Genomic DNA, 20,991 nt, shown 5'->3' with positions numbered 1-20,991 from the left:
AGTAGGGTTCCCACAACATATCTTAAAGAGGTACTGAATTGTTTGTTTGTTTGTTTATCCTTTTTCCTGCCATCATGAACAAGACTGAAATTGTGAATTACAGTTCAAAACCCAGTTACATATTCTCAGGTCTGCAGATTCAGGATGGGGAGAGTGATGCCTTTGTATCTCTCAGGGCTAAAATTTAAGATTGCTTATGCTAAATGTGGACTAGTAGTTCCTTTCCTTTTCCTCAATCCTTTTAAGGGGCTCATGAAGACCTTCTGCTTAGAAAATAAATTCTTATGACGCACTTACTGGTCATTAAAGTCATCATCACCAAATAAACAATATTGCCTTGATTTCATTTGGAGGGTCATGCAACTAAGGAATATTTTTCATTGTTTTCATAAAATAACATTTCCTTAAAATTTTATCACCCACAACTTGCACTGGGTGATTGTAACAGTGATATAAGAAATCTATACTATCCTTGAAAACTATATCTACTAGAGTGAAACACAGAAAATGAGTGTTTGAATTTTTGAGATCTGCATGGAAGGGTTAATCTATCCACTCTTGTCTCTCCATAATAAATTAATAACAATTACTTAGAGACTGTTGATGGTAAAGATACACAGTTATGGTATAATTAGCAAATGAACAAAAAGTAGCCTAAACATAATCAGTAACAGTAATAACTGTACTCTATTGCATATTAGGATTGGCGGCATTTTATCTTAATTGTCTACATATTTGCCTCCCTCTTGACCCAGACTATGAGCTACTTGAGGACATGAGCAATCTCCTACTTACTGCTGTTTTCTAATTACCTACCACACTGAACTCTGGTTTGAATATTTGCATCCTTGCAAAACTCATATGTGAAATCCTAATTCCTTACTGTGGTAGGTAATTAGAAGACAATAAATGTTTGTTGAATTATAAGAGTAAATAAATGAGCAAATAATAAGGTCACATTTATTTTATTATAAACAGAAGGAAGATCAAAAAATGTCTAAACTTTTTTCATTTTAAAGAAAAACTAATTTTGATCATCTGACATTCTAAATATTTTAAAAATCTGTTTATTTCATTTAGCAGATGTAGCATTCCTATAACTCATTAAACTTTTTCCTGATTGGACCAGTTATAGTATTTGTTCTAAAAGAAACTCAGGTGTTTTGGTGAAGATGAAGAACTATTTTAAATTGGACCCACTGATTAATCTATCCTTTTTCAAATGCTGTCTCTCGTCATCTTTCATTTCGTAAAATCTTAAATACAATATGTGTATTATTTACTTCAGAAGAGGAACAAACAGAAAAAAAAAAATAAGATTTCTACTAACAAAATGTCCCTCTGGGCTGGGTGCAGTGGCTCACATGTGTAACCTGAGCACTTCAAGAGGCTGAGGCAGCAGGATCATCTGAGGCCAAGAGCAAAATCAGTCTGCACCATATAGCAAGACTCTGTTTCTACAAAAATAAAAATAAAAATAGCCAGGCATGGTGTGTGTACCTGTACTCAAGTTAATCAAGAGGCTTAGGTAGGAGGATCACCTGAGCCCAGGACTTGAAGCTGCAGTGAGTCAAGATCACACTACTGTACTCCAGGCTGGCCAATAGAGCAAGACCGTGCCTCTACAAAAAGTGTTGTCCCAGGGATACCATGTCACTGACATCAGAATCCTTGAAGGAGACATAATCAATAAATAATAACCCTATGACTGTAAAGCAGAGGACTAGAAGCCCACTGATAACTCATCCACGACATTTCTATATTTAGCCATCTATTTACTCTCTCTTTCTCTTTCTCTCTCTCTCTCTCTCTCTCTCTCTCCTCTTTCTCTCTCTCTCTCTCTCTGTGTGTGTCTTTCTCCCTCCTCAGATAGCCTCTATCTCTCAGGTCTTCCACCAGGGACCAGAAACCTTCATAAAACACTCACACAGACAACACTGAAATGAAAGTCATATTTCAGTATTTTTTACACAAAGACAGTCCTAGCAATATATGTATATGCATATGTAATTTTCATTTTTCCCCTTTCTGCCTGCGCAACCTGAATGCCCTGCACCACATTGTTTGCATATCCCGGTCAGGCTGTAAAACTAATAAAACCTAATTTGTATCCAACTTACTTAGTATATTGTAATAATAGAAATTTTCAATAGCATAAACACTTTGTTCATCCTACGTTTTTCTTTATAAAAGATTATTAAAGAAGGGCAACAGGGATATGAAGACATAAGTCAAACATCTTACTTGAGTATATCCTCTTTTAAAAACATAGCTACAAATACTGATCCAGATTTTTTAGACTTGCCTATGTTTAGCAATCAAGAAAATATTAAAAACATGGCCGTTTAAATTCTTACAATGCATTTAAGGGGACACATTTGTATTTTATTTCCATAGCACTGCCATGGAAAATAGCTGATATTACCATCTTATCAAAGGGAAGTTTAAATATGAACTTAAGGGTACCAGGCACTGTGAAGGAAAACTTTATTTTGCTTGACAACAGTCTACATGTTAGTTGCATCATAGACAAAGTTATGCAGAAAAAATCCTCTTGGTTCATTGCAACTAAAATTGTAGGATTAATGATAGAAAGAAAATTGTGGTTTTTAATGCAATACTGAACTGTCAGGAAAGTTAGATAATTCCTTGGGGATTATGAGAAATCAAAATTTCAGTAAGGTAAATATGTCCTGGAACATGGTGGTTATCTACTGAAAGCTGGTATGCAAGGAGCAGAGTTTAATGGGCCACAGGAGGCACAGAAGCCAGGGATGGATATGCTTTCTCTAACATTTGTCTCTGTAAAATGGACCACTTAGTGAGAGAGTATAGGGACGTATCAGTAATCAGTCTGACGACTGACTTCTCAATAGCCATAAGACAATGGAATGGTATCTTCAAGACACTGAGAAAAAGTAAACACACGACCTAAAACTATATATTCAATCTAACTAACTTCTAAGAATGAAAATTTTAACTAAATGATAAATGTGTATTTACTACCAATAGGCTTTCACTTAATAAATGTTTAAAGACTGTATTTAAGGAAGAAGTAAAATAATCCTACAAGAGAAAACATTCTGAAAATCAAGAAGAAACGAAGAGCACCAAATATAGACATACCTGTAAAGATAAACAAAGGTGATTACACAAAATAATAAAAAACAATGTCTAATTTGTGGAGTAAAAAATATGAAACGTTTATCTCAATAACCATCACATACAAATCAGGAGTGGTAGTAACTGCAGTGAGAACCAAAACCAGCTTGGACAGTAAGGACCAAAACCACCTACCCTACCCAATTCACTGTTTACAGTAACACGATTTATCTATTTTACTGTCTTCAATAGAGTCCAGGAGATTCTTGCCAAGGAAAATAACTTTACTGTTCATTATAGGAATTTCCTAAAAGAACTGTTAACTTGTTCAACTGAAGCATCAACAGTTTACTACCTAATACTACTGAACTCCTGTCCTCAAAATCCTTGCCTTGGTATGTCTGCCTCTTCCAAACTATTATATCCTGATTCTTGCCCAGTCCTAATCAAGTCCCCAAACTGAAAAATTCATCTTAGACCAAACTCCAAATTAACAAAATCTGGTGTAGCTTTTCTTCCTCCAATTCACTATTAAATCTGTCAAGGTAAAATTTTCCATCACCACAGAAAGCAAATAAACTCAGCTCTGTTTTCTCAACATAGTGTCATGGTGTCTTAGAAACTAGCATTTATTTAGTTAAATTGTTCTCAGTTATGTATTTGGGATAGGGCAAACGTTAATTGGTTTTAGATATTTTTAAGTTCAGTGCACTTCTAAAGTAGTCATTAAAAACAGAAATTGATGTACAGTCTAAATTAGTAGAAAAGAAAAATGGAATAAGAAGACAAGCTAAATGAATGCAAGAAAGGAAACCGAAGCAACAGGAAAATGAGTACAAAACATGAAACAGAATAGAATCCAAAATATCCACACAAACAATCAATGTACTAGATTAAATCCCACAGTGAAAATACAACGATTTCTTTGGAATTTTTTAAATGTTACTCGTGTTCCTTTCTAGAGAGACAACTATAACATACACAGACACACATACTAACATCACTGTACACATACAAACAAGGACATAAGAAAGTTGAAAGTGAAAGAACGGAAAGAAAGCCAGACAAAATCAAAATTACTTGATGTTGCTACATTAACATTATGCATAATATACTTTGAGGCTAAAACAAAAGATTAGTAAGAATAAAGAATATTACATTTCTGAAATTGTTTGCATCAACTAACATACTTTTAAATGACATAAAGCTTTCAACAGATCAACAAGGTGAAATTTGCAAATATATGTATCCTCTATTAAAATAATTTAATGCAACTGTCTCTGATATATCACAAAGAAAATATCAGACAAGATACAGATGCTGTGCACAACTGCAAAAGTTGATGTAATACGAACATAAATACACTATTGCAAGAACATGCATTCTTTGAATAAAGAATATTTGAAAAAACTAAATATCTGAAGCATATGAAGCAATTATTAAATTTCAAACAACCTCATTCTTTATTCAAAACACAATTAACTTACAAATCTATAACTGCATTTTAAAAACTCATATATATATGAAAATTTAAAAATTGCTTCTATATAATCTATGCTTTAAAAGAAGAAAACAATAGATATTGTAAAAATCTTAAACTGGACAAAAAATAAAATACCACAATATCAAAATTGGCAGGGCGCATGTAAAACAGAGTATCTATAAAGAAATTATTAAGTTTACATGAACAATTTAAAAATAAAACAATTAAAATAACATTCAACTTCAGAAGTTAGAAAGTACTTCATTAACAGAAGAGAACAAAGGATATAATGAATGTAACAAAATAAATTTAAAGAAAATATATATAGAGAGAGAGAAGCTAGCCATGTGGAGAAAGAGATGTGCTTTGTGGAAAATTATTCATAATTTCTGCTTTGAATAATTCCCTCCTGGCTATTTAATTCCAATTCTATCGGAGCTCAGCACCTTTCATTGTCTTTGAACTATTTTACAACTCAGTAAGGTATAAATGATTTATATCAAATAAAAATAATTATTGTCTATAGACATATAATAATGTCCAGTGGAAGTTTAATTGACTTCTCTCCCTCACTGTGGAAGAGGCCATTTTTGCCTCCGTTTGCACATTTATTTCTATATTCCCAATCTATAACTGTGTCTGTTCTTTGAATTGTTATTAAACTGGTTATAACATCTGACTGACCCCTTTATTAATAAGTTAAATAAAACATTTAATACGTGTTTACTTAACATCTGCAGAGAAGTCATAATTTTACCTTTTAAAAACATTACTCTTTAACAGTCATAACAGAGCCGAAATTTGTTTCTTTGAAAGAACAATGAATAAACCAAACCATAGGCAAAACTGAGAAAACAGACAAGCAAAGCAAAATGAAGAGTGAGCACAAAACAATATGAGCAATAAAACAAAAGACATAAAGATGCAGCAGAAATTAAAACCTATTAAGGAGACATTGTGAAAACACTAATGACAATAAAACTGAAAACTTCAAAAAAATGCCTAGAAAACATAAAATGAATAATTGTCTCTGAAAGTGGACTCATAAGTGGATGCTAAAAAAATTGGGTGATAGACTGTCACAGAACAAGATTTGCATGTTTTTAAAGTATATCCCCCAAAATCACATTGATTACAGTGTAGAAAAACAAAGCACATTCACAACAGAGAAATCTGGTGGATAGTCACCAAACTCATGTCATAGATAATGCAAGAAAGTGACATTATAAGCAATCAGAAATATTTATCACAAAAGCATTCTGGACAATATATTTAAGCAGGACCTAATTATGAAGAAATATTAAGATAAATTAATATTGAGAGACAGTCTGTAGAATGGTTAGGAATTGTTCAAAATATCAATGTCATGAAAGGTAAGAAAAGACAAGGAGACTCTTCCACACTAAAGACGACGAAAGAGTTACAATAACCAAATGCAATATAAAATTTATAATTTTTTATTAGGTCAAAAAGATGAAAAAATGATTTAAAAACATTTGGGGATGACGGGAAACACTGGGTAAGAGTTTCATATTAATGTTCAATTTATTTCACATGATAGTGGTACTGATGTTCCATAGGAAATATCCTTGTTCTTCAACAACACACAGTGGGTACACAGTGTCATAATGTTGGCAGCTTACTTTTAAATCCAAAAGAAAAGAATAATAAAGATATTTTGCCAATGGGGAAAATGCTTCTTAGCAAAATAAAAATGAAGGAAAGTACTTCAAATGATAAAGTAAATTGAAGGAAAACAAAACAAAAACAAAACATAAACCTTCATCGACCATCATACTCAATATTGACATGTTAATAGCAAATCCTTTAGTCCCAATGGCTGCAGGTGGAACAATTTCAGCAAGAAAGTTAATAATGATAGATTTTGGCTGTAACACAAAGAATAAAATAAATACTATTAATTTTTACTAATATAAATGACAGAACGAAGAAATGAAAAAAGGAAGGACAGACAAACTTCTTTGCTGAAGAATTCCAAGTAATATATGCATATACCCTTTAGAAGGTGGAGCGTAATCAGTATCTCCTTGAGTATGGGCTAGAGTTAGCTACATATTTACAAATAATAAAATATTACAGGAAAATATATTACCTTACCAGAGCAGAAACCCAGCAGACACCACCATACATAAGTGATCAAAGCTAACATCACCACTAATAAGTAAGGCTGGTTGTATGTACCTCCTGATATGATAAGAGCGTATCACCTATTTGGAAGTCTTTTCCAAAACTTATAATCTCAGTTTAAGCATGACAAAACGTGTGAACAATATAAACTGGGGGGATTTTCTACAAAATACCTGACCAGTACTATTCAAAACTGTCTAGCCACGAGACACAAGGAAAGAGAAACAGTCACAGATTCTAGGTGACTAATGAGACATTACAACTAAATGTAATGAGTTTAATCTGAAAAAGATCCTGAAACAGAAAAAGGTGATAAACTGGGAAGAGTGCTGACATCCAAATAAGACCTGTAGTTTAGTTAATAATACTGTATGAATGTTGATTCTTAGTTATGCAAATATGCCAAAGTTATGTAGGATGCTAACACTGGAGGAACCTGAGTTAAAAGTATACAAAACTCTCTGTACTATCTTTACAACATCTTGTAAATCTGAAGTTATTCCAAATCTTAAAGTTTAAGTTAAAACAAAGAATAAAAGCAGGAAGAAGACAAAGGTATATACTAATTCAATCAACAACCTAATAAGAGATAGAAAAGGAACAGTAAAAGACTCAGAAGAAAAAAAATATTTCTTCTCACAAACAATATCATCTTTTGCATAATAAAATATAATTTCTACAACTGTCAAAATAAATGAAAAAGCTTAATAAGTTTTCTAGACATAAGACCAATACTAAAAAATCAATTGCATTTCTAAACACCAGCAATATACAGTTAGAAATGTAGTGTCAAAGAAAGATTTTAGCAATAGCCTATAAGGAATCTAGAACTAACTCTAAATAATGGATTATTCATAATAACATCATTATGAATAAAATTTTAAAAGCATATAAACATTAAAGAAGACTCCAATAAATGGAGCAATGTAAATAAAGTTCTCAAGGAGAGAGTCATTATTACTGTGATGTCAGTTCTCTGCAAAATGATCTATACATTCAATGTTCTTACAATAAAAATGACAACAGTAGTTTTCAATGAACTTTACAACCTATTTCTCAAGGTTGAAAAGGTTGAAACCAGTAGCTTTCAATGAACTCTACAACCTATTTTTATACTAAAAAGCAAAACAGCCAGAATGCTCCAAAATGGGAATAAAATAAGGTGAGATTTGCTTATCACAAAGCTTCTAGAAGGCTACAGCAGTTAAGACGGTGTCATTCAATTAAGAAAAACAAAACTGAGTAACAGAAGAAACAGAGCAGACTACATATAGATACCCAATCTGCAAGCTAGCTGGCTTTGCACTTCATTGGGGAAAAGAATGACTATTCAATAAATGATGCTGGCATACTACTGGATACCCTCCTGAAAAACCTCATACCACAAACATAAATAAATTCCAGATAAATAATGAAAAATTAAAGGTAAAATTTAAATAGATAAACAGATCAATAGAAAGGAGCAAAAGACATGAGCAGGCATGATAAAAAGGTAATATGAATGGCCAATAATAAATATAAAAATTTCTCAACCTTATTAGTAATCAGAAAAACAAAATAAAACCAATGGGAAGGTACAATTTCACACTTACCCATATTACAATTTTTTTAAAAGACAGATCAGAAGTTGGTGAAAATGCTGTGCAACAAAAATTTGTGTATATTGTTGGGAAATGTATAAACTGATCACTTTGAAAAAACAATTTACCTAGTAAAGCTGAAAATATAAATGTCTTAAAACACTGAAACCATTCTCAGAAAGTCTCAAAGTTTTCTTCCTCTTTTGCATAAGGAGAACTGGAAACAAGTCAAATGTTCATCAAAGCAGAAGACACAAAAAAGGTTATTTCTATGATGAAATATTATACATCAAAGACAACAAATGATCTAATAAGCTATCTGCCTCAATATGAACTAATTTTAAAAGCATAATTTTTTTTAGTTTTGCATGTTCTGAAACATACGTTAAATCATAAAAGAAAGCACACAGTATTACTCCATTGATACCTATTTCAGAACAGCCAAGGAATTAACTATTTTTGTAAGATCACATATAGAGAAATATGTACTTCTTATAAAATTATAGAGAAAATCAGGAGAATGAGTAACAAAATTTAGGACAATGATTATATTTGCAGTGACAAGAAGGTGTAATCAGGGAAGAATATAGGTAGTGGGTGTCACATGGCTCTCTTGGTGTTGACCTGTGGGAACTGGAACTCTAGCAGAAAGCACAAGAAAGTGCTAATAATACTCCAGTGACTGCTACTTTTGTAATGAAGTCCTTTGTCTCTGACCCAGAAGTCTCCTATCTTCCATTAGCATCCACAAAAGGGATAGGATTACTTACTACTTTGCAAGTAAGGCAAAATCTTACACCCTTTGTAATTTTTGACAAGATTATGTTTACATAAAAAAAAAGACAGGTGCAGTACAGCATGATGAAAACCTGACTAAATAGGTGTTAGGAAAAATGAGTTTAGCATTTGTTTAGGTACAAAATCTGAATGAGATCTAGGGCATCTGCTTTATTCCTCTGGTCGTCTTCTAAAGATAATCAGGGTAGCTTGTAGTTCTCAAAGTCTAAAATTATAGATGTAAGGAAAAAAACAACATGAAATATACAGTCACAGAAAGAACAAACGTGAAGAATATGTAACCATGTAAATGCTAAAGATAAAAACTGTGATGACAGCAAGTACAAAGTTTATTTCATTTGTACTGAAATATTTATTTGTAATATACCATGAGATGAAAATTCTCTTTTAACTTGTATATCAAAGAGAAAATAAAAAATCCAGTGAAGAAGTTCAAGTAAAATATTTTCATGTTATACAAATGTCATTGAAGTGAAAAATCTTCAGTAAGACCACCCAACCTTGACAAGTGTATTCATATGGGATTTACAGAGTAATATTTGTATGACATACAGTAGGTGGTCTTTTGCGTGGGTGAAATACTCCAGCTGACTTTGGTTCATGAATGCTTCTAGGATAATTATGATGAATTCCTACCTGGCAAGGCATAACGTTAGCCTAAATATCTAATGCTGCTTTCTGAATTGTATGTCTTCTTTGTGATGTAATATTCAAACTTCTTAGTCCTGTGCATGTGTATGTATCCAGGTAACATATACCCGTGGATAGAGCTTTTTCTTTTAGTTGGTTATCATTTATTTTATTGATTTGACTATGAGGAAGGTCAAATATAAGATTTTCAGCACTAACCGCAACTTAGGTTTTCTAGCACAACTATATTCCTTTATACAGCTTTGTATTCTCTATTCCTTATTTTAAATAGTTTTATTCCATATATGCTTTTTTACCATAAATTATATTAAATCATTTTAGAAGAGGTAGAAAATAATGACTATGTACGCACAATGTGTCTTCTGATTTTAAATTAAGACTTCAAATAAAACATAGCTTCAATGAGGCTGGAAATTTCTTAGATCATCAGAAAAACAAAACAAAAGATGTTACTTAAAATCAGATCATCAAAATTAAGCAATTTGAAAGACTTTAACAGTTGTTACATTGTTGGAATTTCAAGTATGATAACTTACTTGCATATGTCATCTTCTGGGTCTTCAAGCCCAAATCTTTCATCAAACGTAAGTTGTATCCATACATTTTCCTCTACTGCTACTAATCTCCATACCAAGACTGTATTTCTTGGATAAGTATGAGGAAATCTTGGGCTGTGAATACTTCCATTAGTAGACACAGTAATAATTCTCTCATGCTGAGGATCTTGTACTCCTAAAGCAAAAACATAGACACAGGTATACATTTAGAGTACAGATTTCTAAAATTATAGGTATCAAAACAAATGTTTATTATTTGCACTTTACCTCAGACAAGTGCTGAGTGTGTTTTATATGATATACGCCAAATACCAATCTTCCCAGAACTGATCCAGAAAAAAGATTATTTTATCATTATTGAATAAAAACCTGTTTCATATTTATACTTGAAAGAACATAGCAAATTACTCTTTCAAGGAATTTAATTACTGAAATGTCAACTATAAACTCTTCTGGAGTCGTAAAATCACAATAAAGCTGAGTTAAGAATCAAATTTCTGAGAAGTTATCAAATACGAGACATTTTAGAATAAAAATAAACTAGATATAATTCTATTTTTGAAAACACAAATAATGATTTTAATTCCCCAACTTAAAAATAAGAGCTGCAGAGCTACAGTCAACTAATTATTCAAAGATTTGCATTAATTTTATATATGGAAAAATAAGAAGGGTATTAAGATAGTTGAGGAAAATGAAATGTGAGGATAAAAGAGGCAGAAGTGGATTAGTAGAAAAGACTGTTTTCAGCTTTTCTCACTGATCTTTGAAATGTCAATTAGCATACCATACCACACACCATTTATAGCTTCTAACCTCTTTTTATTACCATTGCTTTAGAAACTGAGCTGGCAAAAGGTTCTTAATAACAACTCATTATTTGGACCCATAACTTCTGGGGGAAAAAAAAATGGCATGTAATACAAGTTCAGAGCTTCACATAAACTGGAATTACTAAATAACCTGAAATCTTAAATGACTCTGAAAAGTAAAGCAAGATCAAAATAATGGTCTCAACCTCTTGTTATAAGGGATCTATCAGCAGTACATGAAAATATTAAAATACAAAAAATGTTGCAGGACTTCTCAATGCACGAATACACAAATATGAATTTTAAATCTCCAAGGGCAGAGTATAGTACAAAACAGCTTCCAAGTTTACTAGACAAGGTATCTTTTCACATTTATGAAATGCTAAAACATACTGTTAATAATATCTCTCTTCCTTTTTATTAGAATGTTGGGGAGAGAACTGAGGGAAAGGGCAAGCTGGCACTGCTGAGAAAAGAAGTATTCCTATACTTAAGCAGTTGAGATTTAATAATGAGATGAAACCCACAATTGATAAGTTATAAAATAAGCAGTCATTAAACCACTACAAAAAAATGTAAGAACTAGGCTAGTTATAGGCTCCAGGCCATAAAAATCCATATAAGGATGCTAACTTCCAATGAGAAAGAAAAAACTTTTGAATACCCCATATTGAATTTCTAATATTATTTTATTTTTAAAGAAGTAAAAGCCTTAGACTGGACCTTGAACACATGAAGTGATGTGCATGGTATGATATCTGACAATTTTTTAGTGCAACTTTTATATACTCATAATATCACAACAGTCTTTAGCAATGCCTCATTGGTTTTCATAATTTGGAGATATGCTGCACAACACTGAACACTGTATTTGCAGTAAGATAATGGAGAGATTACCATTACTTTATAAGCACCATTATGCATTAATTTGCTCCTCAACATCCACACTCTTATATATACTTAATTACTCTCCAAAATAAGATATCATTTTATTCACTGCCTTTGGATATGTGCCATCAAGCTGTGTAACAGAGTTTACTAAGCCCTATGAAATCATGACATTTTAGATTAAACCCTACATTTTTCTTCTTTCTTCCTTTTGTCTTTGTATTATAGTTTTCTGCCTTTTCCTCTTCTCCATTTATTTCACTTCCAAAAACCTAAGTCTCATTCCACCAACCTATTCTCTCTCTACTCAATATCTTAAAAGTCTGTGTCTTCTTTTATCTTCACACCAGTGATCTCACTTCCTTTATGATAGGCAGAATTCTAAAATGATCTCCCCGTCCCTCATCCTTTCATAATCCTCTCCTTGAGTGTGTGAAATCTAATGGGATATTACTCCCATGATTAGGTCAGATGACTTTGAGTTATCATATCTGGGTGGGTCTAATTTTATCAAGTTAGAGCCCACAAGTTAAACTGGGTCCTTCCTAAACCCAAAGAAATTTCAAACTGTGAGAGATACTTCAACAGGAGGGTGATCCTTTATTGCTGGCTTTGAAAATGCAGAAAGCCATGTGCCAGTGGATGCGGGAAGCCTCTAGAAGCTGAGAACAGTCTAAGGAAGACAACCAGCAAGGAAATGAACACCTCAGTTCTAAAAGATTGAGGACGCTGGTCAGCTTGGAAGCAGACTGTTCTCCACAGCCTCCAGAAAGGAGTCTAGTCTGGTGGACACCTTTATCTGAACTTTCTAAGACTCTGAACAAGAATCCAGTCACAGGGTGCCTGGAATTGTAACTGACAGAACTGAAGTTGATAAAGGATACTTTAAACTGCTAAATGTGCAGAAATTTCTTACATAATATTAGAAAACTAATACACCTTCTATCGCACACAAAGCTGTTTGAATTATGGGTATTTCTTTTTGCTCACAATTGTCAGCACTAACTGCAGCTACTTTTCATTTAGTATTTATGTTAATCAAAATACGTTAACATTATTTCACATTAATAAGATACAATTTAAGAACACTGCTCTAGGAAACTTCCTGAAAGACACAATGTCAAGGGTCGTGTATTAGTTATACTATGATTAAGGTTAAAGAACAACCTCTTTAATCCTAAACTACCCCAAATAATTGTAACGTTTTATTTATGAGATATAATTAAATAACTGAATGCCTACATTCTTCTCAGCGCTTAAATTTTTCCTCAGCAGTAAGCACCCTATACAGAACATGTTTCCTCTTAATAGATGCTAATATTTGATACTGATATTGGCTGTAATAATATATATAAAATAATCAACACCTTTTCTATGCATATTATTTAGCACCAGTGTATCTCCTAAGAATACAGAAGGAATTATAAAGTGAGAGGAATTCTCCACATAGACAAATTTTATTAAGAAAACAGGCCGGGCGCCCGGGCGCGGTGGCTCACGCCTGTAATCCCAGCACTTTGGGAGGCCGAGACGGGCGGATAACGAAGTCAGGAGATCGAGATCATCCTGGCTAACACAGTGAAACCACGTCTCTACTAAAAATATAAAAATTAGCCGGGCACGGTGGCGGGCGCCTGTAGTCCCAGCTACACGGGAGGCTGAGGCAGGAGAATGGCGTGAACCCGGGAGGCGGAGCTTGCAGTGAGCCGAGATGGCGCCACTGCACTCCAGCCTGGGCGACAGAGTGAGGCTCCGTCTCAAAAAAAAAAAAAAGAAAAAAGAAAAAAGAAAAAGAAAAAGAAAATAATGCTCGGCCCAGGCACTGTGGCTCCTGTCTGTAATCCCAGCATTTTGGGAGATAAAGGCAGGTGGATCCCTTAAGCTTAGGAGTTTGAGACCAGCCTGGACAACATGGTGAAACCTTGTCACTAGAAAAAAAATACAAAAATTAGCTGGACATGGCGGCATGTGCCTTCAGTCCCAGCTACTTGGGAAGCTGAAGTGGAAGGATCACTTAAGCCTAGGAGGTTAAGGCTGCAGTGAGCTGTAATGGCACCACTGCACTACAGCTTTGATGACAGAGCAAGACCTTGCCTCAAAAATTAAAAACAACAACAACAACAAAAAAAAAATTAAAAAGAAAGTAATGATCATAAACTCTTGAAACTTAAATTCATTAACTATTTTCAAATATTTCTTTTAAAAATGAGTTTCTCCCTATTGTCCGAAGTTTCTTCCAATAATGTACATATTTCAGAGGTACTTATAGTAATTTATATCAATAGTTCCTTCTCATCTTGGCAACTAGTATTTTTAATGAATTATTTTTTTCCAATCAGATGTATTAAAATCTAGCATCTACCTTATTTTGCTTCAAAACAAATGCCTTTTATCCAAGGCATTCATTACAAATATAGCAGTGTTTGGCATATAATTGAGAAAACTACATGGCTATTAAAAGATCTGAATTCTATTTTTATATCTTCAGTCATAAAGCGCATGGCTAAAATACATATACTTAAGTTTGTGTTTACATCTTTTTTTCCCCTTTATAATTCACTATTCAATTAGACTATAATTAAACATAATTTAAAGACTGAAAATCTGGGCCTTATTTGTGGTTAAAAAATATATATATATAAATTTTCTTTTAAGTTAAATTGCTGCTCCCAAAAAAATCATCTTGAAATGCAAGGAGGTTTGCCACCAAACACTTATGATTTGCAGATGACTGTCAAAGTTCTATGTAAATCTCGCTTAAGCAACTAGGCCTATAATCAGAAGAAGAAAGAAAAAGAAGCAACAAACATTAAGTTTACCAAATTAAGACTCTGTGCTTATATTCTGTTGTTTTAACAGTCATTTTTTGAACATATAACTTTACACTAGTATTTTAGGGATGAGAAAAGTACCCACTTGAGAATATTTTATTGAACATTTGCTTTTCCTATATCCAACAGACAGTATACTCAAATTACCAAAAAGCCCCACAAATGTTTATAGTCAAATCACTAAAATATTTATCACATGATCCTTGCATACTTGTATACTTTAGCAAGAATCAATCTTGTACATCTTAATGAGCTTGACACGAAAAATGAAAATATGTATATGTGGGGAAAAGAAAGAGATCAGCCTGTTACTGTGTCTATATAGAAAGAAGTAGACATAAGAGACTCCATTTTGTTCTGTATTTGAGATGCTGTTAGTCTGTGACCCTACCCCCAACCTTGTCCTTGCAAGAGACATGTGCTGTGGTAACTCAAGGTTTAATGGATTTTGGGCGTGCAGGGTGTGACTTTGTTCCTAGATAAGCTAGGTATTGTCTAAGGTTTCTCCCCATGTGATAGACTGAAACTATGCTGCCAAAAGGTTTATGGAGATGTTTGCATATGCATCTCAAGGCACAGCTTTGTCCTTTGAACTTATTCATGTCACAGAGGTTTTTGTTCATATGTCTTACTGCCGATTTCCTCTTTTTTCTTTGTTTATATTGTCCTGCCACTCCCCTGTCTTTAAGATGGTAAAGATAATTATCAATAAATACTAAGGGAACTCAGAGACCGGGGCCGGCGTGGGTCCTCTGTAAGCTGAGCGCCGGTCCCCTGGGCCCCGCTTTTCTTTCTCTATACTTTGTCTCTGTGTCTTATTTCTTTTCTCAAGTCTCTCGTTCCACCTTACGAGAAACACCCACAGGTGTGGAGGGGCAGGCCACCCCTTCATCTGGTGCCCAACGTGGAAGCTTTTCTCTAAGGTGAAGGTACGCTGGAGCGTGGTCACCGAGGACAAGTCGACGAGAGACTCCCGAGTACGTCTACAGTCAGCCTTGCGGTAAGCTTGTGCGCTCGGAAGAACCTAGGGTAACAATGGGGCAAACTAAGAGTAAATATGCCTCTTATCGCAGCTTTATTAAAATTCTCTTAAAAAGAAGGGGAGTTAAAGTCTCTACCAAAAATCTAATTACGCTATTTCAAACAATAGAGCAGTTTTGTCCATGGTTTCCGGAACAGGGAACTTTAGATCTAAAAGATTGGGAAAAAATTGGCAAAGAATTAAAACAAGCAAGCAGGGAAGGTAAAATCATTCCGCTCACAGTATGGAATGATTGGGTCATTATTAAAGTAGCTTTAGAACCATTTCAAACAGAAGAAGATAGCGTTCCAATTTCTGATGTCCCTAAAAGCTGTGCAGTAGATTGTGAAAAAGAGGCAGGGATAGAATCCCGGAAAGGAAAGGAAAGTTCACACTGTGAATGTGTATCAGAGCCGGCTATGGCTCGGTCAACGCAAAATGTTGACAATAATCAATTACAGGAGGTAGTGTATCCTGAAACGTTAAAATTAGAAGAAAAAAATCCAGAATTAGCAGAGCCATCAGAGTCTAGACCACGATGGCCAACTCCTCTTCCAGCAGTTCAGATGCCTGTAACTTTACAACCTCAAATGCAGGTTAAACAAGTACAAACTCCAAAAGAAGATCAAATAGAAAAAGATAGAGTTTCTGTCATGGCAATGCCAATCCAAATACAGTGTCCACAATATCAGCCGGTAGAAAATAAGACCCAGCCACCAGTAGCCTATCAATACTGGCCGCCAGCTGAACTACAGTATCAGCAGCCCCCAGAAAATCCGTATGGACAGCCAGGAACATTTCCAGCGCCACAGGGCAGGTCGCCATATCCTCAGCCGCCCACCATGAGACTTAATCCTACAGCACCGCCTAGTACACAGGGTAGTGCGTTACATAAAATTATTGATGAGACAAGAAAACAAGGAGATATTGAGGCGTGGCAATTCCCAGTAATATTAGAAGCAAGACCACCTGGAGAAGGGGCCCAAGAGGGAGAGTTTCCCGTAGCTGAAGCCAGATATAAGTCTTTTTCTATAAAAATGCTAAAAGAAATGAAAGAAGGAGTAAAACAGTATGGACCCAACTCTCCTTACATGAGAACATTATTAGATTCCATTGCTCATGGACATAGACTCATTCCTTATGATTGGGAGATTCTGGCAAAATCCTCACTCTCACCCTCTCAATTTTTACAATTTAAGACTTGGTGGATTGATGGGGCACAAGTACAGGTCCGAAAAAATAGGACTGCCAATCCTCCAATTGACATAGATGCAGATCAACTATTAGGAATAGGTCAAAATTGGAGCACTGTTGACCAACAAGTAATAATGCCAAATGAGGCCATTGAGCAAATTAGGGCTATCTGCCTTAGGGCCTGGGAGAAAATCCAAGACCCAGGAACTGCCTGCCCCTCCTTTAATACAATAAGACAAGGCTCTAAAGAGCCCTACCCTGATTTTGTAGCAAGACTTCAAGATGCTGCTCAAAAGTCAATTACCGATGAGAATGCCCGTAAGGTCATAGTGGAGTTGATGGCATATGAAAACGCCAATCCTGATTGTCAATCAGCCATTAAGCCATTAAAAGGAAAGGTTCCCGCAGGATCAGATGTAATCTCAGAGTACGTTAAGGCCTGCGATGGAATTGGAGGAGCTATGCATAAAGCTATGCTTATGGCTCAAGCAATCACAGGAGTTGCTTTAGGAGGACAGGTTAGAACATTTGGGGGAAGATGTTATAATTGTGGTCAAATTGGTCATCTAAAAAAGAATTGCCTAGTCTCAAATAAACAAAATGTAACTACTCAAGCTACTACAAGAACAGATAAAGAGCCACCTGGCCTATGTCCAAGATGTAAAAAGGGAAAACATTGGGGTGATCAATGTCGTTCTGAATTTGATAAAAATGGGCAACCACTGTCGGGAAACGAGAGGAGGGGCCAGCCTCAGGCCCCGCAACAAACTGGGGCATTCCAAATTCAGCCCTTTGTTCCTCAGGGTTTTCAGGAACAACAACCCCCACTGCCACAAGTGTCTCAGGGAATAAGCCAGTTATCACAATACAGCAATTATCCCCCGCCACAAGCGGCAGTGCAGCAGTAGATTTATGCACCATACAAGCAGTCTCTCTGCTTCCAGGGGAGCCTCCTCGAAAAATCCCCACAGGGGTATATGGCCCATTGCCTGAGGGGACTGTAGGACTAATCTTAGGAAGATCAAGTTTAAATCTAAAAGGAGTTCAAATTCATACTGGTGTGGTTGATTCAGACTTTAAAGGCGAAATTCAATTGGTTATTAGTTCCTCAATTCCTTGGAGTGCCAGTCCAGGAGACAGGATTGCTCAATTATTACTCCTACCTTATATTAAAGTTGGAAACAGTGAGATAAAAAGAACAGGAGGGTTCGGAAGCACTGATCCAACAGGAAAGGCTGCATATTGGGCAAATCTGGTCTCTGAGAGCAGACCTGTGTGTAAGGCCATTATTCAAGGAAAACAGTTTGAAGGGTTGGTAGACACTGGAGCAGATATCTCTGTCATTGCTTTAAATCAATGGCCAAAAAATTGGCCTAAACAAAAGGCTGTTACAAGACTTGTCGGCGTAGGCACAGCTTCAGAAGTGTACGAAAGTACAATGATTTTACATTGTTTAGGACCAGATAATCAAGAAAGTACTGTTCAGCCAATGATTACTTCAATTCCTGTTAATCTATGGGGTCGAGATTTATTACAGCAATGGGGTGCGGAAATCATTATGCCCGCTCCATTATACAGCCCCACGAGTCAAAAAATCATGACTAAGATGGGATATATACCAGGAAAGGGGTTAGGAAAAAATGAAAATGGCATTAAAGTCCCAATTGAGACTAAGAAAAATCAAGAAAGAAGGAATAGGGTATCCTTTTTAGGGGCGGCCACTGTAGCGCCTCCTAAACCCATTCCATTAACTTGGAAAACAGAAAAACTGGTATGGGTAAATCAGTGGCCGCTACCGAAGCAAAAACTGGAGGCTTTACATTCATTAGCAAAGGAACAATTAAAAAAAGGACACATTGAGCCTTCATTCTCACCCTGGAATTCTCCTGTATTTGTAATTCAGAAAAAATCAGGCAAATGGCGTATGTTAATGGACTTAAGAGCCGTAAATGCTGTAATTCAACCCATGGGGCCTCTTCAACCCGGATTGCCCTCTCCGGCCATGATCCCAAAAGACTGGCCTTTAATTATAATTGATCTTAAGGATTGCTTTTTTACCATTCCTCTGGCAGAGCAAGATTGTGAAAAATTTGCCTTTACTATACCAGCCATAAATAATAAAGAACCAGCCACCAGGTTTCAGGAGAAAGTACTTCCCATGTTAAAAAACATTTATTATCTTGTTTTGCTGTAATGGGAGTTCCAGAAAAAATTAAAACTGACAATGGACCAGGTTATTGTAGTAAAGCTTTCCAAAAATTCTTAAATCAGTGGAATATTACACATACAACAGGAATTCCTTATAATTCCCAAGGACAAGGTTGGGGGTAGGGTCACAGACTAACAGCATCTCAAATACAGAACAAAATGGAGTCTCTTATGTCTACTTCTTTCTATATAGACACAATAACAGGCTGATCTCTTTCTTTTCCCCACATGTATAAATGCTACATTTTAAAAATTATAATTATAGACAAATTCAGATTACCATACACAACCTCTCTTAAGGTAGAAGTACTGAAAACTAAAATGAATAAAAAATTTAAAAAAGGAAAAGAGAGAATAATAACATAAATACTGTAAACTTGACTATATATGTAAATATACAATTCAGTCATATAGAATCACTATGTATCTGTAAGTAGCCAGTTCAGCACTTAAAATCAATGCAATTCTATAGTGTTTACCATGCATTACATACTCTTGATTTCTTTAAAGAAATATTTATTATGGGTGAACAAAGGTGGTAGTGAGAGAATCATAAAATGCAATTCAAATTATAATCCTTCAAAATGCTACATTATTAATAAAGATAACACGAATGAGGAAGTTTCTGGATAATATACAACTCCTAAAAAATCATCTATGTCTTTATGCTAATGTTTTACATTGATTTTAGCAGAAAAGAAATGTCAGATTAAAATTAGGTAAAAAGAATTAGGTCTTTAATCTTGGTTTAGTTTGGCAGTTGTAGATTCTGCTCCTCTGTTTCACGTAGGCAAGACTGTATCAACGTGTCACCAGTAAACAGATCTGCCTCACGGATGTCCTGTGACATTTTGGATGTATTTGCTTGCGAATATGTGTGATTTTCAAACTATGTAAAAATGCATTTCTCTTAGAGTGAGATGCATGTATTTCCCATTCTTACTCTATAAAATGATAATACACACATTCACCCATTTAATTTGTGCTTTGCTATGCTGTTTTTTTCACCTGTGATAACTTTTCTATATCCTAATGTTGCTAGTTTGTGGATATAGCTATTTCTGCATCTGCTTTCAATCTCCTTAATTCTCAACTAACAAAATTCACTTTTAACAACTGTTAGTTCAAATCATTGACATATATATATATATAGTTTCACTGACTCCATGAGCTGGTGTGTTTTTGCCTAGGAAATCCAGAGTAATTTCATCCTAATCTTATTTGACTTTGTAGAGAGCAGGTATACTTGAGGTCCACAAAGCAAACAAATCTCTCTCCATCAATTTCAAACTATATAGATTTATTCCATTTGCAAGCTTAATATTTTAAATTCTATTAATATAAAAGTATGATGATGGGCTAGAGGGAAAACCAACTTTAGTTTCTGCTTTATCATTTCCTGTATCTTTAAGACAACAGCAAAATAGAACAACCAACAAAGCTAGCGTTGGTTACCTCCAACTATTTACCAATTACACAAATAAATATTCCTTAAAGAAAAGTAAAAAAAGTGATTGCTATATTCAGTAAATCACAGAACTACTCCCGTTATTTAGAATATGTCCAGCTGAGGCTCTTGAGCTTATCCCAGAAGACAGTTAATCATTTTATTCCTGAAGGAAAGAAATAACCAAAAATTATATATTGAGAAGCTATTATGTTTCAAGTACTTCCACAGGTGCTTAAAAACGAAGCTCTGTCCTCTTCATGCGATAACC

At 34.7% G+C, this 20,991-nt stretch overlaps 1 protein-coding gene across 1 annotated transcript in view; it reads right to left on the bottom strand.

The window, feature by feature from the left end:
* PDGFC (platelet derived growth factor C) overlaps nt 1–20,991 on the bottom strand; it is a 226,075-nt gene that overhangs the window by 87,128 nt on the left and 117,956 nt on the right. Inside the window, exon 2 of the mRNA XM_050789882.1 lies at nt 10,299–10,494. Within this exon, the coding sequence (XP_050645839.1) occupies nt 10,299–10,494 (196 nt within the window). The remainder of the gene's footprint in view (nt 1–10,298; nt 10,495–20,991) is intronic.

This window comes from Macaca thibetana, chromosome 5 (assembly GCF_024542745.1).
Source record: "Macaca thibetana thibetana isolate TM-01 chromosome 5, ASM2454274v1, whole genome shotgun sequence".
Taxonomy (NCBI): domain Eukaryota; kingdom Metazoa; phylum Chordata; class Mammalia; order Primates; family Cercopithecidae; genus Macaca; species Macaca thibetana.
This window is presented reverse-complemented; position numbering and strand designations above follow the sequence as displayed.